The following is a 26747-nucleotide window of genomic DNA, read 5'->3' as shown; positions in this document are numbered from 1 at the left end:
GTTGCTTCTGCAGCAGGAACAAAGAGAGTGGTAGAAGAAGCACACCCTGGCACCCAACCCAAGTGATAATCATGCCCTTCCCAACTTTCCAGTACAGAACTAAAATATTATTTTTTGGATTGTACACCTCTTGATAGCCAAGTTACGAAAAAAACTACGAAAGTTTTTTAGTAAACTATTTTATTTATATAGCAGTAAATTACACCACCAAATACACTTGCCAAGTTAAAAAGTCACTGAGCAGTGGACCATGTATATTTTCAGTCTTTATTTGAAAACAATACAAAAAATACAATGGAATAGCATAAATATAAAATAGTCTGTTGTTTACCTGATTGAGCGATACATCATGAAATCAATTGTGGTGCATCTAGGAAATTTACCAATAGAACTTTCTTCCACTGGTGTATAAACTTTAATTTGTCGCATATGAGTGTCCCTTCCATTTTGATGATTAGCTAAAACAGCTATCTGTATCATAAAAGTGCGAATAGGTTTTTTGTGAGTATCTGTTAAGGGAACATGAATCCAACCACTTGGTTCCACTAATTCAAGTTGCTGGAGGAGAAAGAGAAAAAAGAAACATCAACTGAAATTGATCTACTCAATCATTTACATAAGTACCTAATAACTGAGCGTGGTATAACAGAAAGCTGGAGAAGTAAAGCAGAGGTGAAAACTCAGGTGTCAAGTCTTGGCTAAACAAAAGTAGTCATTACTTGGGTTTTTTAATTATGTAGGGCAGAATTAGGCATTTAATCGGATTAAAGATAATCACTTACAATAATTTAAAAATTAATTTTAAAATGCCTACACCCATAATTTCTTAACACTAAATCTCTTAGCACTATCAAGCACATTTATACAGAAAAGCCGGTTTTCACTATAAAGAACAAAATAAACAAAAAAGTGTATGATTTGATCAATGGGACATGCATTACATTAATTATTGTTCAAATTATAAATATTTACAGTGCAATCCTAAAAAAAGTTACTCTAATCTCAGCTACGTGAAATTAATTGGCTTAGATAATTTACCACTAAGTTGTACTTATAAATTCCACCAAACACCATCTGTTCTGGAAAGACCTGAGCATAAATCTTCTACTACCTGATATTATTTAATGCGATTACATACATATAGAGAGCCACACAGAAATTGTTAATTTTATAAATTCAGCAGTATAAGAACGTGAAATGTTCTAGATCAGGGGTAGTCAACCTGTGGTCCTCCAGATGTTCATGGACTACAATTCCCAAATGCTGGCAGGGGCTCATGGGAATTGTAGTCCATGGACATCTGAAGGATCACAGGTTGACTACCCCTGTTCTAGATAATGTTTCTGAATAGTATGAAAGATCTACTGAGCTGTAAAGAGCTATGTTTTAACTGTAATAGAATCAACATGCATACACTTGTGCATTGAATAAATGAGTTAGTAGATGGAAATTCAATTTAAATAAGTCCCCTCTGTATTTAAATATGCATAGCTACTTTAACAGTCTGTGATACAAAATTTACTATACAGTAATAAACCAAATCACCTCATTTACTGCAAAGCATATATATTCACAGATATTATAGCTATTAAGTTGTCCCCACAGCCTTTACTGTCAGGCTGCAAAATGTAAGCAATAAACACCAATTCAAGTGTTCCATTTAAAACCAACTGCATCACTGGTTTCATTTCTATGGTTTCATGATTACCAAAGAGAATTGTAATCCAGCATTAACATTTATCACACAAAATGATTCCTTTCACGATCCATATCAGCGTTTTCGTAATTAAGGTCCACAGACTTTTACAGAGGTAATTAAGTATGTCATTCAGAACAGAAGTGCAAGAAAAAACATGGCCTTTATTTTTTGCATATAAACTGTTCTTCCTTCAAAGAGCTAAGAACAACTTATACAGGGTTCCCAGGTGGTCTCCTGGCTAGAAGCACTTCCATATATGTCTAATGGGACTAGAATATAAATAAACTTATTCAAAATTGCTACTACTAGATCATTTTCTATCACTACTGTTGAGATAACAGTTGTTCTCTAAAACATGGGTAGTCAACCTGTGGTCCTCCAGATGACCATGGGCTACATGTTAAAAGGAATATGTGGCATTGGCCACCCAATGTTCTCCCATGTATTTCCCAAGTAACACCTGGGGAAAACACATGTGCAGTGTGTCATCATGTGGAGTCCTTACTCCTTTCTGCTCCACTACACTGACTTCAATTGGAGACAGTGAGAAAATTCTAGGAATGCACTGAAGGTAAGTTACACATTTCTCAGAACATCATCAGGGAAATCTGAGCATGGGGGATGCATCCACTACAATCTGGTCTTCAACCCCTGATATGCTGACTGAGATCATATATTTTGATTCTTTTTGATTTGCCTTTTGACATAGATGTAGGACAGTTTTGGTACCCTAAGCAAGTGGCTTGAATCTTAAAATTCAACAGAAGACATTGCAGAAGGCATTGCTGAATTTAATACCACCGTGTAATAATTCTGCAACTGGGCTATTTTAGACCCAAGAGGTCTTGTACCATCATTAGCACCAAGTACTTCAACTCCAACAACTTCTGCAATGCTTTGTAAAAATCCAATTCTCTTCAACAGTCTACCATGCTTTCCAGCTTGTAGTACCTCTTTACTTTAGTGCAGCCAGTCTCCTAATTATTTGCCCAAATTCATTTTTGTTGCCACTGTATCTTCTACTCACAACCTTCTGTTCACTTTTTCTCACCACTGCAATTTCTTGCAGAAAATATGCAGCCTGAGTTTTAAAATATGCTTTCCATTCGACTTTTGTTTTCAAGACAAAAATTTTAAAAATTAAAAAACAAAACAAATGAAACTACCCTTGAGGTAGCAAGATTCTGCATTCTAGCATGACTGACAAGGCAGAAGAAGACAGTTTAATATTTTAATACTTGTATTATTACTATTAATTGTATATTTTCTATACAGAATTTTTGTGCACCCAGTGTTTATTATGCATTATTGATATTCTTGACTGCTGATCTTGAATCAAACAAATCAAATATACCACTCTTTAACCTAATATTTGAGAGCCATGATTTCATGATTTCCTCCAATGTACCAAGTCATGCATCTATCAGACTTTTATGTTTTGCTGCACTTCCTTGACACTACACATGCATCTCTTCATGAACAGTAAAAGAAAGAATGGCTTCTTATATTCCAACTTCTATAATGCCCACCATGATTCCCATGCACCACAACATAACTACAAGGACTGGGCTTCAACAGGCTGCTGTGCAGTTCCTGAACTGGAACTGTCAACACATGAAGTAGCAGATTTTGGGTGCCTGCCATCTCTTCACTTAGGAAGGAAGAGAACAAGTTAATAGCAATGATGCACCAGTTCCAGCTAGAAAATGAAGTATATCCAAGAGAAACTTCAGAAATTCCAAGTGAGTCAAAAGGAGGAACACCACAAGAGAAGCTTTACAAGAAATGCAGAAGTAAGTTCAGTCAAAGAACTTACTGTGAAAAGCAGGCTCGTATGCCCTGGTGAAGCAACGACCACCTAGGAAGGTGACTGTGTGGCCACCATCAGTCACCTCCTGTAAATGGTCAAGACATGGCTTAGTTCAGTCCATTAGGTCAGAAGAGCTTTCTATTCACTCAAGCAGCTAAAACAGACATTCCCAAAGAGCTTGCAGGAAGCCAGTCCTGCGCCAAATAAATGCCAGATACGAAGAATAAATTTCAACAGCCATTTCTGAACAAGGAATCACGCAGAAACAGAGAGGACCACCAAGAGAAAAAAAAAGATGACAAGAACTACTAGAGATATACTCCATGGAAGGTTTATAGTAGTACTCTTTTATTTCAAATCTCTTCCCTACATGGGACATCAGATGTCAAAATAAATGCTTGGGTATATATGGCATAACTGAAATCAATTGTATACAGCCCCATTAGGAAAAATTGGCATGAATGCTACAGCTCTGAAATTTTAAAGCCAAAATTGCTGATGGTATTAAAAATAAATTTTGAGAGAGGAATTACCAAATGTACAAACATCAAATATGGCAGGTATTAAACATAACAGGTGACAGAGGTATGAAAAATTACAGCAAGAGGCAAGGACTGGAGTGTCAGACCATGAATCAGGAAACACCTCCCTGTTCAGCAGTGGGAATTGCTACAAACCAACAAGCTAAGTGTTGCCAACAAACAAGCTAAGCCATATGTGATGTCTCACTCATGCACACGCTCATGCTCAATAAAAGAGGACGTTTAGTAAAATGCATCACAACTTGCACAATGCTTAATTTGGTCTATCATTTACTAGAGCAGACCTTTGGTTAATAAACACAACAGTAAAGCATAATGGGAGCGGGGCAGTTTGACAGAGGAAATAATAACAAAGACAAGATTGCTTTGCAGCTCCAAATACTTATTTATCTCCTTCAATATATTTAGGTTCTCACAAATCAAGATAATTGTCATGAAGGTAGACAAGAAACATAATTCGAATGAATATCTGATGCTGACTGTCTGCTCTGTAAAGATGTGTAAGGTTTTATTTATTCATTCATGCAATTGATATATGTAAGGTTGGACATGTAAGGGTTTACCCAAAGGTATTGACAAAAGTTAATAAAACATTTCACCTTAAGAGGACCACAAACTCCAAAGAATCCTGAACCATGCCTTCTAACTCAACTATAAAGTCTCTCTCACATGCTGAAGGATATTTGTACAATTACCTGCTATCAAAATCTGAAACACACATGAAGCAACTTTATACTGAAACAGCCCATCAGCACTGTCTACTCAGACTGGTAGTGGCTCTACAGGATTTCATGCGGAGGCCTTTCTCATCACTGACTTCCAGTTCCTTTTTAACTGGATATTCCAGGGATTGAACCTGGGACCTTCAGCATGCCAAACAGATGCTCTTCCACTGAGCCATAGCCCCTTCCCACTGTAATCAAACATATCTGAGCTTAATGTTTACGAAACGGTTCACCTGAGTTCATACAATTTACTCTTCATTAAGGACAATTGTCATAGTGGCCTATAAAATTAGTAGTTTCCAGCTTTAGTATCCTTTAACAGCTTAGACTTCATTTCCTTGCTCATTGTTTCACATGCAGTATTGAATATCATGAAAACCAGGTTTTGAAATACACGCTTACTGAATAAAGGTTTTAACACAGTAACAGCTGTTTGGTCCTTGGTCCTGCTGTTCGCTGATAAAAGTCCAAAGGCACTGAATTAGCTGAAATTGTGACCTCATGACAGAAGACGAGTCATCTCAAGCTCCTTGCTCCTTTTCACATTGTCACTGAATCTGGTGCTTTGACAAGCTGCAGGCAAAGTGTTCTGATACTTAGGTTGGACTATGTGACAATGTAATCCCATAAAAAGTTGTAGTATGGATGGCTTGCTATTTACCTGATACTTCTTCTGAAAGTATTTGACAAAGACAAGCAATTTCTTTTTCTTTTCTTTTTTTTGAGGTTCGTTACTTTGCATAATTAGGGTCCATCCGTTTGCTTCTTCTGTTGCCATATTTTCTGCTCAGATCCGGTTGTCTTCTATAGAAATATTTAATAAAGCTCTGCACAAGAGCAATCTTCAAACCAGCACCCAAGCCTAATTTCTGTGATACAACTGAGACGTTTATTCTGCATTTGCTTCCATTTAAGAGAGATACCTGCTTGCCATGGAACTGCTATGCAAGAACAATTAGCCTGTGGGACTGACCTAAAGCAGCTTAAACCAGAATAATTTATGCAACCTAATTCAACTGTATGGTGTTCAAAATAATAAACAAGTAATGTTATATTTCAGAGGCCTTATACAAAAGCTACAGAGTTCACCTCTGGAAATGTCAGTAAAAATATCATACAGTAGAAGTGAGATCTATTTTGAAGTGCCACATATTTCCAAATGCAAAAGCTCAGAAAAAGGATCAAGCAACAAATGAAAAAATGATTAAACCTTAGACAATACCTCATGCAGTGATTTAATTTCTTTCCTTTGCAGATGATTTGTATACAGATCATCATACTGGACTGGTTCAGAAATGACAACATGTCCAGTCTAGTGATTTTATGCTATTTCAGCCAAAGATTACACAAACTCTTCCCTACAGACAAGATAATTCTCTAAACAAACAGCTGAGCGATTGCAGGTTTCCTTCCCCAGAAAACATGAATCCTTTCTCTAGTCCTTCTAATTGACAGGTAGCATGCTAGGACAGACTTGCCATACTAGCTTCACACAGATTAACAAACCACAATTTATATCACTGGCTATATTAATACAAGTCACTGGGCATGCTTAGGTTGCTGCAATTCAATGTACTCTTCCTACTAGAAAGTAAATCAACTGAATTGAGTTGAGCTAATTTCTGTTAAGCAGGCATAATATTGAGCTGCACCACAGCGATATGCCGATCTAAAGATCTGAGATGTTTTTGGATCAAGTCATACAATACAAAGCACTCACTGCCACCCCAAGGACTTTGGATCACATGTCCACTGCAGATCCATGCTCCCCAGGGATGTCTAGAAATGATTAGGATCAGGACTCTACCGGGACCTCATTTCCCCTCATACACCGTTCTCCTGACCTGAAATGATCCCATGGAGAGAAAATTTGACCTGTAGTCATCACCATCCCACATAAATTTTCCAACATGGCCACATGTGCTGCCCTGGTCCCAAAATCACACCCATACAGACCTGGAAAGCACAAAAACCCCATCACATGTGTGATCCAAAACCCTCATGGAAGCCCATAATAATTCTTCAGCCCAAGGTGTTTTGTTATGTTCTAACCCAAGCAACAACAACAAATGTTCAGGTCAAAAGGCTAAGAAGAAATTAGTTATTTCCTAGCAATTTGTTCTGCAACATGTTTCCACACTGTGCTCTGGAAGACTAATGGGAAATAATTCCATTTCACTTCCAGTCTCTGCTAATTCCATTTGTCCTGTTTTTATCATATATAATGGAAACAGATTAAGTACAAAAAAATCCTTCATAATTTACTTTCAGAATTGTTTGTTATGTCTAGACTTATTTCCTGAATATGAATAAAATGATCAAGCAGAAAAAAAACACACTCATAATAAAGCACTTTTGCATCTGTATAATTGAGCAATACATCAAAACTGCTACAGATGAGCATATCAAGGGGTCACTCTATCCTACACGTTATATTATTTGTATTGGATCTGTTTTGTTTGCAATATGCATGCTTCCAACTCCATGTTAATACAGTAATCAGAATACACCACTAGGGTAAACCTACTGCTCTTATGGTCTTTTAGGACGAACACCAAGGCAGGAATATGTACCAAGCGAACGAGAGATGCTGGGAAGAGGTTATGCTAAAACTCACCAACAGTGGAGTTTGAATAAGTAGCTTCAACCCGATTCACTTTCGGTTCCCATCTCACATGTAGGACATTTTATACTGGATGTCTGTAAGCCAACAGGTATTTTCTCCCAGCTTCTACTAAAGTGTAAAAACATCAACAAGGACCTTGAGCCATGTCCACTTTGCCTTTGGCAGGTCTAATACCATGGTCTAGACATGAGATTCTCATCAGTGGCTTTCAACCTTTCAGTTTAGCCTCTGCGCACCTGTTTTTGAACTGGCTGGGGAGGCAGTTATTTCACCAACACCAGGCAAAGGATGTAAGGCACTGAAGAAACAATGCTCAGATTGGGATTCTGCCAAAAATCTCCCTGAATGCTGCCACCCTCCTGTCTCAGAAAGGGCATTCTGCCCAGTGCCCAGCCCCCTGCCTGGGAAAATCCCACTGTGTCTCAGAGCTGCCTCCAGCTCAGCAGGCTGTGAGGACAGCTGAGAGGAGAGGGGGTGGAGTATTCCCCTCCTTGTCCATGCCTTCTTGCCCAGTTCCTGCAGCACGTTGTCTGAAGACCTGAGGAACTGTCTTTCTGGCATCTCATCCCGAAAAAGAGGATGGGTTCTCTCTGTGCGAGGAACTGCCTGGCTTTATGTAAATGAGTCTTCAGAAAGAACTATCTGTTGTTGTTCTGAAATAAGATTTTAGATGTTTTATTATCTTAACTATGGGACTGACTGTGGATGTTTAAACTGCAAATTGTACTGTGGGTGCTTTAATCTGATTTTTGTGAACCGCCCAGAGCCTGTTTGTTGGGAAGGGAAGTATACAAGACAAATAAATAAATATAAAATGTCTTTAACATTCTGCATGGTATTCTTGGCTACCTGATAAAAGTTCCTTTAACTACATTTTTATTCAAGATTCAAAATGACAGAACATTGGTTGTTTGTAAATCTCTGCTGAGAAGATGAAAAACAAAACAAAAAAATTATATGGGGGGGAGCATTAATTCAACATTTAAAATTAAGTTTGCCATTTAATCCATTGGAAACTATTTGCAGATTCAATCTGATCAAATGTGAAATACAGATGATCACACAGACCATTATTCTAATGCCAGGTCTGAGTCTTAGTTGCAGAGCAGAGTGCCATCATGTTGGTTTAAAAGTATGCCCTAGCCAAGGCACACGTTGCCTAAAATGAAATGACTAATATCGGCAACTGCTGTGTGTCAATATTTAAAATCTATCATTTCCCCCATTACCACACGCATACATACACATGCACTCCTTCAGTTTTTCTGCTTTCAAGTCAGAAAAAACAAATATAGAATAGAGAAGCATCTGGCTTTTTTCCCCACTCTCCTGACGCAATAGTTATTTACTTAATCCAAACCCCTCATCTCTTTCAGTTTCCTTCCTTTTTTTGATGTAGTAATGATCATCTGTGAAATACATTTAGCGAGCCTATCAAAGCAAACTTAACAATATTCACTAAACCTTGAAAGCCCAAGGGCCAAAAAAAAAAGAAAATGCTTCTCAGTACACTCTCCAATATTCCAAAGGAAAAAACTTTGAAGGAAAAATTGTGTGTGAACAGCAGACATTGATGTTCACACAAGCGCACAGCATACAACTCAGCAGGCGGTCATTCTGTTTTTATTGGATTAAGCCCTGGCACAATGGAGTTTCAATGCCATAACTGCTTATTTCACTGTGTGCCAGCCCAGAAAACAACAGGTAAAAAAGAAAATCGAGCCAGGCACATAAAGAGAGACATCAGCACCCCTTCCAATTTTTTTTAAAAAGGAATCGCAAAATAGAATGTTCTTAATTCTTCATTTCAAACTATATAATTTATAACCATGACACGAATAGGAAAGAAGCACAAAGGAGAAAATACTGAAACATAACGTTCCCAAGGTTCAGTTTACAAGGACCTCACACAAAGTTTTTTTTCTTTTTTGCTTGCAACTCTTGCTAGAAACAGTATTATTTGCTAAAAATGCAAAAGCTGCCAAAAGCTATGGTCCATCTAAAGCAAACATGTTTAAGATGGAAATGGAGAGCCAATGCTGGAGAAAAGCAGAGCAGAGTACACAAAATAGCTCCAAGCCTGCTGAAGGGGTTGCCCGGTGGAGTTACGTTTGCTTTCCCAGCTTTGCAACTGTAAACAGATGGTGTCCACAGATTAAGGGCCGGAATGACATAAAATACGTTCAAGATAACAACAAGAGTAATCAAATCTCAAACTTTCTAATTAAACTGCTTCTCCCCTCCTCCACCCCGCCAAGTTATTGGGAATTCAACGCTAGTCTTGGTTCACATGCTAGAACAATGGGAAAATTTTCCGAATGGTTGAACGCTAACCCTGACAAGTGTGGAGAGCCAACTACAATACGTTATATGGTAGCATAACCTGCCACCCACGATGCTGAGAGAACAGCTTTCAAACACATGCACTGAGCTGTAAAACCACAAAATCCCTTATTACACATTGTCTCTCTTACTTTAGGTGAAACATACCATCATTTCCCCCTCATTACAAATCTAAGGGACTTTTTTTTTTAAGCCACCATCTGTAAGCTAGCTTTCCAGTCAACTAAACTATCATTTCAGATATCAGGTGCATTTTTGCTTTTTAAAAGAGAATGATCACTTCCCCAGGACATGTAATGAACCCAAGAATGTCATCTCCAAGTTTCTCAGAATTTATTTCTATTTTTATCGCTATATTTGATTCACTTAAAAATAGTTGTGTCCCACTTTACTTTTCCAAACCAAAGCCATTTCTTTCCATGGGACATTTAACATTATTTAAACAGACAAAATCATCTACCAGAGAATGCTCTTGTGGATACTTCTTTCCACGCAGAAGAGACACGATAGGCTTAAAAATCTTTTAAAGGTGATACCCTCATCACCACTGCAACCAAATTTGAAAGGGGATCATGGCAATAATTTAAAAATGTTAAGCATACAGGTAGTCTCTTTACTGGAATTGTCTAGTGCACAGCACTGAGAAACACTCATGGTGACGTGCTCTTTGAACACCCAGATGTACTGCTCAGAATATTGGCTCAGGAATGACCAACGGAGTCCACCCCCATGACAACAGCGTGGTCACCAGCCAAGCAGTCTTGTCTTTGCATCAGAAAAAGAGACAATACTGGCAAGCAACATGACAAATAAAGCAAAGGGACATGAGTAGATTAGCTAATTACCTAACTCTACAAGTATTTGAAAATACAGCTCCCAGTAGAAAAAATTCAGTCAGTTATTAACACACTGGAACAACTAATCTCATTCACACATTTGGTATGTACACATCCACTAAATGAACTTCCAACCCTCTCTGAGGGCTGAATCCTAGTGAAGATACTCACATTTTTAATGGAATTTTTTTCACTTGCAATTTTTTTTGGCAGGACATTTTTTTTTGCTTACAAGTGTTTGTATGAAAAAGTGACAGGGTCAAGTAGTCTAGCCACCTGTTGGTCATTCTGCTCAATAGCTCTGTGAACTGTTGGACTGAGCATATTCAAAACTCCAAACCAAGTGCAGTTGCCTCATTGATAGAAGACCAGTGGCTGATCATAATTCTCATCACGAGCACCAGCAAGATGATAGCCTCTGAACTGGTGCAACAAATTAACTGAAACTTAATATTTGTACTGCACCATCCGAGATGATAAGAACAGCCCCCCCCCCCAAAGCAATCTCTTTCAGGCAAGCCCACGAGAAGTGAATAGGCTTGCACAGAAGAACTTCCACTTATGCTCAGTGACTGCAACACAAACACGACTTCAACCAGTGATAGGCAGCCCTGGGGTTTTTTGTTTTTTTCAAAGGGAGGAATCGTTCCTGTTGAGCATATGAAAAATTTCAATGGGTTGAACATTCAGTAGCAGTGTTTGTAAAAAACAAAATAAACAAACTGCACTTAGCCTTTCCACATTTGAAATTCAACGGCATTACAATTTTGGACAGTGGGTAGTACTAGGAGAAAGATCTTCAAGCCACCACCAACTTGCTTGCGGAGTCCCACAAGGAGCAGTACTCTCTCCCATCCTATTTAATATCTTCATGGGCCCTCTTGCCCAACTGATATGGAAGTTCAAGCTGGGTTGTCACCAATATGCAGATGACACCCAGCTCTTCTTCCTGATGGATGACCACCCTGATTCTTAGCCCCAAGAAGCATAAGCCAGCTGCCTGGAAGCAGTGACGAGGTGGCTCAAGCAGAGTTGTCTGAAACTCAGTCCTTCAAAGACAGAGGTCTATGGCTGAGCAGGAAGGATCCAAGCGAGGAAGTGTGTTTGCCCAACCTGGACAGTGTGCAGCTATCAGTGGCCCACTCCACCAAGAACCTGGGCGTGATTCTGGATGCTTCCCTCTCAATGGAAGCCCGGGTCACAAGAATAGCGTATCTGGCCTTTTTATCATCATCCCACTGAATATAGTTTGTTTCAGCCTTCAAAGTACTGATAACTTAGAATAAGGGAAAGGGCAGGACACATAATCTAACCAAGGGTTTAAATGCTATTTGCACAGCAAATTTTCTTTTTCTGGGGGAAAGTGTCTCTGTTCTACTTTCATCACTACTTTGGCCATTTTAGCTATCCAGAGGGCTACTGGCTTAGTTGGATTATAAAAAAACTTGGGCTGATTATTTGAGGATAGGCCTACCATAGGCTATTAGTCATGACAGCTGAATTGCACTGTCAGGTCCAGGGGGAGAATGCCTCTGACAGTTGGATGCTGAGGAGCAGTCAAGTAGGGACTGCTGATGGTAGGTGCTGCTTGTGAGTTTCCCTGTAGCATTTGATGAACCCCTGCTGAGTGCATTTGAGAAAGGAGGGGAAATGTGGTTATTTAAAAAATAAAAGTCAAAAGCAGACCAGACATGTATATTTAGTTGCACAGAATCCAGATTACTGGATTGTGAACCCATGCAATATGTAAACACATTTCAACAGGAATAAACTTGGGGGAATATGGGCATGAGGCCAGAATTTAGAATATAGCAAGTAAATTAGTTATACAGTCTAAAACTAGCACATTGCACTGATGTAATGGTTTTAATTAGATGGGAAAACACAGAAATATTGAATACTGGTAAAACATACACACCAACTGCTTTTTGATTAAGAAAATAAAAGAACAAGTCAATGCTAGCAACAGCTACTAAAAGTCGATTAGCTCCAATATTTAAGTGATTTAAGTAATGGATTAGAGCATTTTAATGATGCCTCTTTCTTTAGAAGCATCCTAGTAACACAAGCAGCAAGTATCCAGTCCATTTCAACTTTCAACAAGTAGAGGGCAGCGAAGTTTAGAGCAGGAGATTACTCACAGTGGGGGAAGTGCCCAATGTCTCATCATCATTAAGCAATAACACCTGCCTGCAATTTGGAATGGGAATTGCCCCAGGACAGATATGAAAAAAGCAGCGCTTCTACATTTCCCTGGGTTGGGAAAAATCTATCTTCACGCTATCTCCAGCCACAGGAAAAAACAACAGCTTTACTCTAGCACTAGGAGACACATGAGCCACTCAAAAACTCCTGTGCTGTGACCCTGAGACTCTTGGCTTGATGACCACCTGCCTCTCCTCTACCCATGAAGGCTGTGAGCTGAGTGGTACTTGTACTGCAGTGTTGACTCCCAGGTTAGAAAGAAGGCTGGGACTCTATTGCAGCACACATCGCAGCTTGCTGAGGAAGTAAAGCACCCCTCTGGAGCTGAAGAATGAATACCCCCCCCCTTGTGGAGTACCTAAATGTTATTTTCAAAAAAGTGGACCAGCGGAAGAAGAGGAAGAGGAAGAGGGATGTGGAAACTAAGGAACCAGGGTCATTTTACTCTATTTTCAAAACGACGGTAGATATAATTATCTTCTATCTTCTATGAAATAATAAAGAATACCCTGATACTGAAAACCTTAAAGCAAACGGCTTTTAAAAAGTTAATACTTCCAAATCAATCTCCAGTTGTGAAACGAAGGGTAAGCTGCCGTTTTATCGGCTGTCATCTTTAAAAAGCACTGACTTAGCTGGGAAGCTCTTTCGCAAATCAGGTTCAGTTTCATAGGCCAGCGGGTGCTTTCTAATGACACTAAAAACGAAGAAAACTGCAGGTTACTATTAGAGTCACAACTATGGATTAATTTGGTACTAATTAACCTTGACATTTCAACCTTGATGCTTACATTTAAGTGACCTTTAAAAAAAAAGTCACTATTAAAAACTATGAGCGGGGGGCACAGGTGAAACTAGCCTGATAAATACCAAAATGCTAAAGTAAGGGGTGGGGGAGCCAATTACAAGTTTATGTTTTCTTATCAAAGAGCTCAAAGAGAAGCCAACAGGTCTCAGATGCAACTATTCCAAGTGCCAGTGGCTGTTCAAACTGGCAGAGGAACCAAGCGCCAACAGGTTGGGAGGGCTTCCCTAGCCACCCAGCACTTCTAAGCAAACAGAAGGTTGGCACTGCTTTCTGCTTGGTGACGGGATATTACTGCTTATCTTGGACACCAGAGAATAATCCCTGCCAGGAAGAAGGAAAAAACCTTGAGAAAAATGACAGACTGCACAAACTAAAGGTCTATCAATTCTGCTTTGTCTTAATAATCTCACAAGAAAGCACACCGTTTGAAAGGGGGGATGGGACACCAACAGCTGATTAGGTCATCAGCAACCCTGTATTCACACAACAAGCTGGCAAGAATTGTCCAGACTTTTTTCTCAGTCTCACATGTTCTCTCAACCAAATTGCCCAATTTAGGAAGCCTTCAATCTAGCCTCACTTTCCTTGTTGCCTGAATTCCAGCATGTAAAACAGGAGTACTTCTTGCATGAAACTGAGATTCCACGGTTAAACCTGGCTCATTCTTGCCCTGCCTTGTGCCTTTAGATTACAAACCAAGGTTGCAAGAGAACAGGAACCCCTGAGCCAAAAGACTATTGCTTTTTTCTCAGGAGTAGCAAAATAATTTTGTTTAAGAATCCTTACCTCATTGTCTGTTTTTTTGTGTGTGCTGCCCATCATATGGGCTGCACCACAGACTAAGAGAAAATGCTTTTTTCATAAAATCTAGAATCCACATCTGGAATGGAATACCATGTAGCTTAATGACAGCAGAGTCATACCATGCGCATGATTCTTAGCCCCCTTATGACCGATTATGCACGGGGGGGATAATGCACATTCGGGGTGGAATGGTGGCGACTGAAATCACCGATAACGCACGGTGTCGGCTGCAACCGGCCGCAGCTTCGGTGCATGCCGCCGAAAAAGCCGCGTTACCGAAACGCGGAAGAAAGCGCAGTTTCCGGGTGACCGGGGCGCAACCAGAAGCGGCGCCGGGATTGCCGCGTGCATAATCGGTTACTCTGGGTTTTGCCGCCGTCGCACCCCACCCCGTGCATAACCGGTGTGTTTCGCGTCTTCCCCTTCCACGTTTCCCATGTGACCCGAAATCGCCGTTTCGGCGGCCGTGCATAATGGGCCTATAGGAAACATTCACACAACCAAATAGTAATGAAAACCTGCAGTTTGGAATGGAAAGTCATAAGGAGTGTTTATTTGTTTTTCAGGCTCTTTTTCTTACTAAAGTTATTCCCCCAGCTACTTTCCCCCTATGTCAAGGGAAAGACTGTATTGTCCTATTGGGTGAAATGCAGAGCAGAGAGGACCATTTTGATAAGAAAAACAGCCTGAAGAAATGAAGGGGGGGGGAGAGACAGTTCTGTCCCAAAGTTTCAGCCTCTGCAGATGCTTTTGAGTAAAATAAAAATAAAATCTGACAAAATATTTATGCAGTGAAGCACTGTTTGTATAGACTAAGCAGTTGAATAACCCAATACTTCATTTAGCATTTATTAAATTTCCCCCCTTTGCTAGAACTCAAGGCAGTGCCCCGACTGCCTCCCAGATGTCTCCTGAAGACCTAGACCTATTTAAGTTTCAGCAGGAGTGCTCTCTCCCATGCTTCGGGACCACAGCAAAGATTCAGCAGAATGAAGGAACTACCAGCTTGAGTCAAAAAGCCATTGCACTAGGCTACAGCTGAATAGTTATAGGTTCACTGATCCTACCACTTCTAAACAGTGTCAGAGATACAAAAAGGGTGAAGGAGAAAATCATCATGATTATTTTAAATCTGCAGTTTCCACCACTAAAAGATAGGTAGATGTACCTTTAGTAGCAGAGATATGCTACATATTTCACAGGCACATCACACGTACTTTCCCCCCGCATCGTTTAATCAAACAGCTAAAAATCTCATGCAAACTAATATTATTTCTTTAATTTACATATTGCCTTTCCAAGTTAGGGGTACACAAAGAAATCTGCATTTTTTTTTGGTTCAGGTCTACTGGACCTGAAAATTTTTTGGTATCACCCCAAAAATCCTGTATCTCAATACCAGTATGATATTCAGGTATACCCAAGAAGACAAATACCAATTTTTACAAAAACAGACTAGCCCTGGAGCTGATGCACTGCAGGAGAAGCTGGCCTCAGGATCTGCCTGAGGGTCTCTTCCTGCCACATGCAGACCTGTCTGGGACCCTCAGTTCCTGCTGCTCTGGCCCCTCCTGAGCTGGCTCCTCTTGAAGCTCAGTTTAAATCGACTCCCAGCTGAGGAAGCACAGAGTTCTCAGCTCCTGTTGCTCCAACTGATCTTTGGTATAGTTGAATATACCCAATTAAAACCCTGCTTTTATTTGGACTCAGCCAATCAGATTCTCTGATCTGTAATCAGCATAAATAAAAAACGCCAAATACTGGTAAAGCAGTTTGGGGGTATTTTTTTGGCTCTGTCTATTCCAAATACACACTCCTGTTTTGCATACGCCTTTTGGTCATTGTGCCTGAGTCTATTTATAAAGACCTCAGTAAGACTCCTCCAAGACTGTGAACAAGGCTTTCTCAGCCAGGGTTCTGTGAAACTGTGGGGTTTCTTGACAGCCCTGGAAGGGTTTCCCAAATGGATGGAAATTAATGAATTTATAATATATATTTTTATATCTGTTAGACATTTATCAGGTGATATAACCATATATGGACATGTCAACCCACCGACCACTTCCAAGATAGCCAATAATGGGCCTGGAGGGGGTGGGAAGAGGAGGGGCCCCAGGAGGGCATGTACACAGCTGTTTTGCAACCATATTCTGCATGATTGCACCAGTTCTGTGGTTTCTCAAAGCCTGAAGAACGTTTCAGGGGTTTCTCAACAGTAAACAAAGTTGAGAAAGGCATCTGTGAACCATACCACTGCTTATACTATGTGTTATCTGTTTGCTATTTTTGCTTTATGCTTATGTAATACTGTTTTCTGCACTGGTTAACGTATCATGCCCAGTGCTCCTTGCTTTAAGATTGCTGCAGTTGTAGTCCTAGGGTTGTATTGATTTACATTTTTGTAATCCATGCTGAGTCTCAGTGGGGTGTAGATGAAGCACAAACACCATCAACAGAAGACGCTCACAGTCAGGAGTTGGCAAACTTAGCCTGAACTGCCATGCAGTAGAAAAAGCTACCAGCATAACTAACCCAGAAGACGAAAGTCACTGTTTCTTCTGAAACAGATCCTCCTGATTTCCACAGCTTGAAAAATGGAGCTCACGTGCTATTTTCAGAAGTTGGAAATTTTCAAAGGACAAGAAAAACGTGGTTCCCAGTTTTAAATATTTTCCAGATCAGAGTAGCTACTCCAGGGAAGACAAATGTGTATACTTCATATTAGCTGCAAAAATCCCAGTGGACAATAAGAAATCATTGTTTTATAACTCATCAGTTGGCAATAGGGAGAAAGCACAAGACTACATCATAGGATTTTCATTAAACACCATGAGCTGGGCAAGCATCCATGGAAAAATATTTTTTGTAAAAAAAAGATTTAGTTGGATTTTCCATGCAGTTAATCAGCATGAAACCAAGGAATCATTGTATAATGAAGTGAATTTGGTCAAAGATCTTATAATCACCCTGCCTTCTTTAATGACTTGCCTCAGTCATTATGCAGAGTCATTATCAAGTTAAAAAGGTACTGGCAAATCACAAACTACTTAAATTAATGGCCAAATACACAGAGCCATCCAAATACCACCCTCAAAAAGCTGAGCTTGCAATCCTAGGCATGCTCATCTGAGAATAAAGCCCATGGAACAAGGTGATCCTAGCTCCTGAGTAAACATGCCCAGAATCAGAAGGGGGCTGGAAAAACAGTTTTCCTTTGCATTTCCTACAAGTTTTAGATAACTATCAGCAAGTTCACAAAATCATGAAAAAAAATCAAGTTCATTAAATAATAACCCACATATCCTTATTTTGGTGTTAAATTACAGGGTGAAAAGAGGTGCAAAGAATTTTTCTTTGCTATGCAGCACCATTTAATAATGTAGTAAGACAGCAAAAAAAAAAAAATCTTTCTGCATTTAAGCCACCGTTTCTCCATGGCAAAAAAAAAAGAATCCCAGACACAAAGGGAAACAAATACCAGGAAAATATTACAAAAGTCTGAAATTGTGCAGGGAAGCGCTCTCTCAAAAAACTTGTCACATTCATACACATAAAGGGTGGCCTAGGGAACAGAAGTTTTCAGGACATCCCCCTGAAAATTACTATGGTTATATCTAGAATTTTAAAGGTACCATTATAAAGGCATAATCATTCATTACTGGTGGGGTAGACAGTAGGACCAATCCAAAAGCTAACATTTAAAGCCAACAGTGACATCTAGCGGATAAGGAAAACAAGACTTGCAAGTAATCATTCTCCCATTTTGATTTTCAGGTTGAAAGCAATGCTTTCAGGCTTGGGTCAGAAGTATACACTCCTCAGACCGACACACACACACAAACCTTTTATTGCAAGAATCTTCACTTTTTAATTTTGTTCTCTGGTAATGGTCTCCCATCTGCACAGCTTCTACATGTTCCAATTACTGTGTGTTTCCTGAATTACACAATGCTCATCAGCATTACAATGTACATACTGATAAAGATTCAAAACATAATTACACATATCCAGGGAAAACCCCAAAGACAAAATGAACAGCTGGGAGTCATTTTTATGCAAATGCATTTACATACGATAGTGGTACCATAAAATGCAGTTCACACATATATACACATCCCTTTCACACAACAGAAAAAGATGAAACAACAGGAATCCAGTATTATATACTGTTTAAAGATTTTTTTTCATCAGAAGAATGCAAGCCTTGAGTCAGAGGAGTTCCCAGCTGATAAATGTCCAGCCTGTGATAGCAGTAAAACTAGCTGCTGGGTATACTGGTTGACTCCCACAAGACAAACTTGAAATCTCTATATGGCCCTTAATATGTACAACTTATTTCATATTGCAGCAGGTCCTGGATTCCTGTTGGCTTTTCTCTGTCATGCAATGGGTTTCTATGGATGTATAAGCACCATATTTTACAATACCATATACCCAAGGGGTGTGCGTGTGTGTATAACTTGCAACTGCATCTTCTGTCTTTGGAACTTTTGGAAGGATATGTGTAATTATATTTTCAGTCTTTCTTACTTTGTACAGTGAAATGCTGATTAGTGTTCTGTGATGTCTAATGACTATACACTATATTCCTCCTTCGTTTCCTTCCTCAATACATCATGAGCAGATAGCAGACAGGGACTACAGAGTACAAAGGACTATGTCATATTGCCATAGAGCCAGTCAGATTTGTCCACAATGACAACACGGAGGGCAAAGCCATTTCAGAGTCAGTGCAATGTTTCCCGGATGAGTCACATGTATGATATTAGCCAACTGGGAATCTTGCAATAAACAGCCGGTCAGAACAATATTATGTAGCCAAACATAAATGGCTATGTGGTGACCTCACTGAGGGCAACGTCAGTTTAGAACAATGGCAGAGCTTTTTGAGTATACAAAAATATTGTTAAGAGAAGCATATTTTTAACATGTCAGAAAACGTTCTTGAAAAATAACAAGTTATCTTGCTTCATTAGACAGGCATTTGTGTTTTGCCGTCTTGTTGATTCTAGGCAGTGAATCCTGTAAATAGGGAGTAATGATACCTAGTATGGCAAAAGAGTTGCAAAAATTTTAAATAGTCTTTGTAGACCATTCTTTGATTCACATTAACCCAAATGGGCAAATGTCATAATTAATACTGAACTTGGATAGAAAAGAGAAGAATCTGTTACACAGGAGAATCTGGACAATGCATCATCCTGGTAATACTCTCTAAACAATGGCTAATATCATGTTTGTGACAAGCACTGGAATTAACTCTGCCAAACAGCTTAAAGCCACATACAAAATGGAAGGTTATCTTACTATTCTCCTGAAATCTGCTTAGGAAAAGAATATAGCTAGACTGGCAAGGAGAAGTGACTCTTCAGGAAGATTTCTGAATAGCGGGTTGAACCTTATCAGCTTCTCTGTTGGCCAGTGAGGGAGGATGGAGGCCTTCTTTTTCACCACCAAAAATACTGTCCAGAAGATTGGAGGCATCATGCGTACAAAAGCCACAAAGGACAGAGGATAAAGCAAGGAGGGGAAATAAGGCAAAATCAAGTGGAAAAATGAGTAGGATCCAGTTCTGACTTTAAACACTTTAATTCACAGAGCTTTTCAGAAGTTCTATTTTGTTCTCCCCTTTCAAGAAACAAACACAGGAACTTTTGTCTCTGTCTCTTAACACCAAAGTCTGGCTTGCTGCACTGGTCGGATAAATTATAATACCTTCTTGGCATGGTTGTTCAAATCCCTTACTAATTTTCTAATGCTACAGCATGCATGTGGATATGAACTACATTTTTCAACATGGCAGTTCAGACACAACCATGATCATGTTGGGGCAGGATCTGAAAGTTTAAGCTGGAGGCTTAAAAACTGAATAGTCAGCACCTGCATAGAACAAAATGGTTCACTAACTTCCTTGGATAAATGGTTGGGGATTGAGGTCTATACTCGTGCGTAAAGCTTACTGTAAGTAGAATCCAGTTATGTAATTTTTAGGCTTCAGCTCTTTCTGGTTAGTTCCAGACTTCTGGAACCGCACTCAAAGAGTTGTTGTCAATGGTGTTTCATCAGACTGGAGAGAGGTGAGTAGCGGGGTACCTCAGGGCTCGGTGCTTGGCCCGGTACTTTTTAACATATTTATTAATGATCTAGATGAGGGGGTGGAGGGACTACTCATCAAGTTTGCAGATGACACCAAATTGGGAGGACTGGCAAATACCCCGGAAGATAGAGACAGAGTTCAACGAGATCTGAACACAATGGAAAAATGGACAAATGAGAACAAGATGCAATTTAATAAAGATAAGTGTAAAGTTCTGCATCTGGGTCAGAAAAATGAAAAGCATGCCTACTGGATGGGGGATATGCTTCTAGGTAACACTGTGTGTGAACGAGACCTTGGGGTACTTGTGGATTGTAAACTAAACATGAGCAGGCAGTGTGATGCAGCGGTAAAAAAGGCAAATGCCATTTTGGGCTGTATCAACAGAGGCATCACATCAAAATCACAAGATGTCATAGTCCCATTGTATACGGCACTGGTCAGACCACACTTGGAGTACTGTGTGCAGTTCTGGAGGCCTCACTTCAAGAAGGACGTAGATAAAATTGAAAGGGTACAGAGGAGAGCGACGAAGATGATCTGGGGCCAAGGGACCAAGCCCTATGAAGATAGGTTGAGGGACTTGGGAATGTTCAGCTTGGAGAAAAGGAGGTTGAGAGGGGACATGATAGCCCTCTTTAAGTATTTGAAAGGTTGTCACTTGGAGGAGGGCAGGATGCTGTTTCTGTTGGCTGCAGAGGAGAGGACACGCAGTAATGGGTTTAAACTTCAAGTACAACGATATAGGCTAGATATCAGGAAAAAGTTTTTCACAGTCAGAGTAGTTCAGCAGTGGAATAGGCTGCCTAAGGAGGTGGTGAGCTCCCCCTCACTGGCAGTCTTCAAGCAAAGGTTGGATACACACTTTTCTTGGATGCTTTAGGATGCTTAGGGCTAATCCTGCGTTGAGCAGGGGGTTGGACTAGATGGCCTGTATGGCCCCTTCCTACTCTATGATTCTATGATTCTATGATTCTATGATTCTATGATTCTATGATTCTATGATTCTATGATTCTACAGTTCTAATGCCCTGTTCATTAATATCCCATTTTGTTGACTCTACTGAATTACTAGGTGTGATCTGTCTTGAGTTCCTGTGAGAAAGGCATGACATAAAATGTGCACTGGGTTGTTGTTTTTTTGTCATTACTGATATGTACACTTAATTTTATACCTTTCCATGGTGGTGGATGAATTTAGTTCTTAAAGTAGTTTCCTCTACAGGCTCCTCTGCATTCAACTAAATGGAGCTTTTAAAAAACTAGAATGAAACTCTGAGAACTTCATGGTTAGAGGCTAGGCTTTGTGTCTGACGATTAGAACTCCCCCCAAAAGACAGTCTTTATGGAAAATGCTATGGATAGAGGTCCTTTTAAAGGAAAGAATACCCTCCTAACATACGATATTAAGCAGTATGATGCATGTACCCGGATTTCCTGGAGGTTGTGAAAGTTGTTTCCTACTCTGACGGAGATCTTGCTCGGAGTGTAACTTTCATCTGATTTATAGTCTGCATAAATACAAAGTGTCTTCACTGTTGTTTTTCTTCTGGAAACAAGAAACATTAGCATTTAAATCTTGCAAGAAGCAAATATCCATATTTTATTTTGAAAGTTCAACCAGCAGGAATTAATTTAAACAGTCTCTTTGGTCAACTCCCATAAATAACAATATCATACATATTTCAAAACACACCAGTAAAAGGAAATACTATAAAAGGTGTATCACCCAAAACCATGGTACTGATTTCAAAAAGGCCAATCAAACTATATTTTGTTTTATGAAAGGCATCAAAAAAGATGAAATCTTACTCTGGAAGACATCCAGCATTCCAGGATCAGCCTTGTGAAATCTATGTGCTAAGACTGGAGAAACTCTGCTCAGGAATATATGATAAAGTTCTTAGCATCTATGGCTGGACATGCTAATACACACTTGGCTCTAACCGCTAGAATGAGCTGCCAAAGTCTTCATGTCACTGAGGACTGCACCAGCTGCCTTGAGTTCTTCAGAGCAGAAACCCAGCGGCATTTATTTGATAAATGATGTCACTGGAGAGTGCCGTGTTCAGCTCACTAAGTGCTGAATCATACGCACATTTCCCTGAGAGTAAGCTTCACTGTACACATGCAAATCTAACACATCCCTAGTCAAATCACTGGTCTAGCAATGTCAGTATCATCTACTCTGGCTGGCAGCAACACTCCAAAGGTTCAGACAAAAGTCTTTTGCATGACTCCTCCAATGCAGGATACCTTCATCTGGCATGATGGAAAAAATGGTAAGACTCAACCTACAGTCTGTTTGTTAGTTATAATTGAACTTATAGCCCGCCACTCCCATTGCCGGCTTGTGGCAGGTAACAAAATTTCAGACCCCACAATAAAACTCCATAAGAAAACATTTTAAAAACCCCTACAACAACATGAAGGCAGCAGAATTAAATACCCACCCCCAACCCCGCTCAAAAGAGGGCGTATAATCGACTTAGAGAGCTAATAGGGAGCAGCAGATAATCTCATTAGCTCAGGGAAAGGCCCAGATCATAACTGTCCTGCCCTGGCCCCAACCAAAGACCTGGAGCTCCATCTTACAGGCCCTTGTGAAAGCTCCGCTAGGGCCCTCAGCATTCCCGGGAGATTATTCCACCAGGTTGGAGCCAGGACCGAAAAGGCCCTGGCCTGGGTCACAGCCAGGCAAACCTCCCTTGGGCCATGGATCCCCAGTAAATTTGCACCTGTAGAGCGAAGTGTTCACAGTTATCACCACAAGCAGACAAATTGAGGACAGTTAAAAAACAAGATAAGCTTAACTATTCTTCATCCTGGATAAGCACAGGCAAAAAAATGTCAACATGGAATTAGACAGAGTTCTCAGCAACATAATGACCCAACCTGATCAAGAAAATTCATGGTATTCTGTGCCTACAAAACAAGGACTATTGATTCAGGTTTTCCTGATCACATTTAACCCCAATACTTTATTTAAAAGTCAGGTATCCATCAACTGTATCAAACTGTTTCCAAATGGTATTATTTAACCAAGTATTTGCAATGTAGGGAGCATTCAAAGAAAATAATTATGAAAACAACATTTAACTGGCAGTATGATGAATTCTTTCTATACCCACAGCTTCTACCTTCTTTCAATGGAAGCAGGTAATGCTATAAAGTCCAACACAAAAATATATTTAAACATTTAATACCTGAATTGTATGTTCACCAAATGAGGCTGGGATCCATCAGATTGCCAGTATGTTTCTAGATTATCATCTCGTAACTGGTCCACACCAAATCCTAAAACAAACAAAAAGGTGCAGAGTCTTTGGCACTACATCACCATATCACAGCAGGTACAGTATGTAAATCTTAAGTTGCTTCCTAGTATTTCAAGTGAAACTCCTCAGCAGTCCAATAAACTGAACAAAATGAAGAGTTTCTGCTGGACTACCCTTCCACTCAGGCCATAACACAAGAAGCCATGAACTGAATGAAAAATGGCAGCTATTATCAATACCATCAGGTGGTACACCGGAATATCCCACTCAGACTGAATAAAGAAGCAAAACAGACAGCTTTCTCGTTAGAGGAAGGACATGAACAAGAACAGAACCGTGGTGTTCTTTTGGAGCGATATGCAGAGTTCTGACAGTGACTGATTGGCATCGGATGCTGGGAAGGACTAAAGGTCATATGTTTTGGCTGTCTCTACATTTTGATATCTTAAACACAGGAAATTTGGCAGCCTTTGTTTCTCAAAGCAAAAAAAAAGCTTTCATTAATAGATCTCCATCAAATAACTACATAATATCATTTATTGAATCCATAATTTGAATAATTATTAGCTATCTTGTTCATCTGTTCAGGGGAATGAATGTCCCCATAAACCAATCGCCATTATCTTTGTGGGGGTTTTTAGAAGTGTAATGAGCCCAGTTGCAAGCTAGGGAGCATGCTGGTCATTAACAGTCCCACAACTACAAAGAAGACTGCACCCACAGCGCTGCTTCTCCCAAGACCTATTACCATTTCTCCTTCCATCCCAAGCAACAGTCCCCACTTTGTTCCACAGCAAAGAAAAACAGAGAAAAAGGAGAATGTAGGAGGCTCATAATAGAAGCCATAATTACAAGGACTGCCGGAGGCTGCAGCACTGTCCAGGTTGTGATGTGTTTAGCTATAAGGACATATTCATATGCAGAGATTCTAGCATGCATTAGCGGAGACAAAGAACTTGTCCAGTTCTGTGCCAGTCAATTAGAACAACGAAGAGTTAACCCCAGATGGTGGCAGTTCTACCCAAGAGTAAAGGGTCTGAGAGACTGGATTATACGTATGTACCAGTCTCGGTAAATGAATGCATCCCACAGTAGATCCCACAAGCAGTGTAATCCACAGAGGGTACATTGAAATAACACAACACTCTACAATTAAACCCAGCAGCAATCACTAGCAGACCCAGCTGCTCAGTACCTTTCAACAGCAGCCACTGCACCAAAGCCAGTGTGGTGCAGCAGTCAAAAGTTTCAGACTAGGATCTGGGAGATCTTGGGTGAAATGCCCATTCTTACAAGTTCTTACAGTCCCTCCACTGGGCAACTGAATTGGGCCTGGCAGCCAGCAAGGAACACCTTGGCAACATTCTTCTCAGGCAGAGGTTGCCAGGGGAGAGAAGGAAGGAAGGCAAGCTGTAGGTGGGGGTAGATATTTGATAAAGGTATATTGGAGAGTTTTCTTGAGAGGAAAAGAAAGGCAGGGAAGCAAAAAAAATATGCCTGATGCCTTACCATTTAGCATGTGTTAAAGCAGCAGGGGGTTAATATCTAAAACCTGTATGCAAATTTATGCATAAATAAATATTGTATGTAAAACTTTAAGGTGGTCCAGGGTGCTGGGCAAGTTGCCAAGCCCTAGATTAAGGGATATACAATAGGGACCAGTTGTGTGAATATATATACTATATTATAGTATCAGAGCCCACATATTTTTACAATGATAATTACAAGAACAAAGCAATTATTAGCCATAGTAATATACCAAAGTAGTACAGGTGGTCCTGTAAGAGCTAAGTAATTTAAAAACAATCATTAGCATTCCTAACCAAGATCTTCTCAGTTAATATATATTATCCCAGAAAAACTACTTTCCACCCAAATAACTCATATTCAAATAGGATGCTGGCCTCTTTGCCATCTGGATTAGTAGTTTACCTGGTTTACAAGAGGAAAGGGACCAAACAGCTTGTGATCCTATTTCTCGAACAGTTCCTGTCCTTTCCAGCTGCTTTGGATCTGCGCCAGGTGGAGTCTTGTTAGTGGTTGTCATTTCACTAGAAAAAGATGACATTTGTAAAAGATTATTTTTCAAAAAATCTGTTTTCATAACAATAGGGTAAACAGAAAACAGTCTGATAAAATCTGCCATAAATGTAGCAATCTTTGGCTATGATCCAGATAATCCCTTTAGTTAACTATAAAGCTAAACTCTACAGAACAGCAAATTTAGTAATCAGATTTTCAGCAACTATAAGCATAAAACCAACTCAGAAAAATGGCTAAGCTTGATGTTTGCATGGCAGCTACCAGGAATGTACTCTCTCTCTTTAATTACACATGAACAGACATGAGTTATATATACATTCAACACTTACAAATATAAAGATGCTAAAAATGATCAGGTATCATTTTGGGTCTTCTATAATACACTAGAACAAGCTTAAGGTTTTATAATCAGCAATAAACCTGAATTAGTTCTGCAGGGGTTAATCCCAAATAAGGATGCATAGGAACACAACCTTAGATGTGCAAAGAGCTGACCATTTGCAAAACATTTTAAATCAAAGATAAAATATAAGCCAATGGGAGCAGCAAAAGAGCAGGAAATGGAGGATGTAGTCAGGGTCTCTTAATGGGAACAGTGCCTTGCTATGGCTTCACTTTAGGACAGCCTTTCTTCTTTTTTTTAACTACTGAGAAGCTCCTGAAACATTCTTCAGACTTTGAGAAACCCCACAAGTATACACCCACCAAGGGCCCCTCCCCTTCCCACTTCCTCCAGGCCCATCATTAGCCATTTTAGGAGGGGGTGGGTTGGCACAATCACATATGATCATATCACTCAATAAATGTTTTTCTAAGGACAGCAAGAAATCCCAGGGTTTCACGAAACCCTGGTTGAGAAAGCCTGCTTTAGGCTGAGACAGACACCTAAGTATGGAACACTGCAACACAATACATAAAACTGCAATCCTCA

At 39.8% G+C, this 26747-nt stretch overlaps 1 protein-coding gene across 4 annotated transcripts in view; it reads right to left on the bottom strand.

The window, feature by feature from the left end:
• Window positions 1–253: 253 nt before the first annotated feature.
• The window catches only part of ANAPC10 (anaphase promoting complex subunit 10), a 30609-nt gene continuing 4115 nt past the window's right edge, over window positions 254–26747 (bottom strand). For 3 of the 4 annotated variants that reach the window (XM_077300193.1, XM_077300196.1, XM_077300195.1), the window contains 4 exons: window positions 25706–25824; window positions 23702–23792; window positions 21924–22044; window positions 254–558 (listed from right to left, as the gene is read on the bottom strand). In XM_077300193.1, the coding sequence (XP_077156308.1) occupies window positions 328–558; window positions 21924–22044; window positions 23702–23792; window positions 25706–25820 (558 nt within the window). In that variant the 5' untranslated portion in view covers window positions 25821–25824 and the 3' untranslated portion in view covers window positions 254–327. The remainder of the gene's footprint in view (window positions 559–21923; window positions 22045–23701; window positions 23793–25705; window positions 25825–26747) is intronic. The other variant, XM_077300197.1, reaches the window with a different exon arrangement.

This window comes from Paroedura picta, chromosome 10, assembly GCF_049243985.1.
Source record: "Paroedura picta isolate Pp20150507F chromosome 10, Ppicta_v3.0, whole genome shotgun sequence".
In the NCBI taxonomy this organism is placed as follows: Eukaryota; Metazoa; Chordata; class Lepidosauria; order Squamata; family Gekkonidae; genus Paroedura; species Paroedura picta.
Note: the sequence above shows the minus strand (reverse complement) of the source record. Positions and strands in the feature narration are given on the sequence as shown.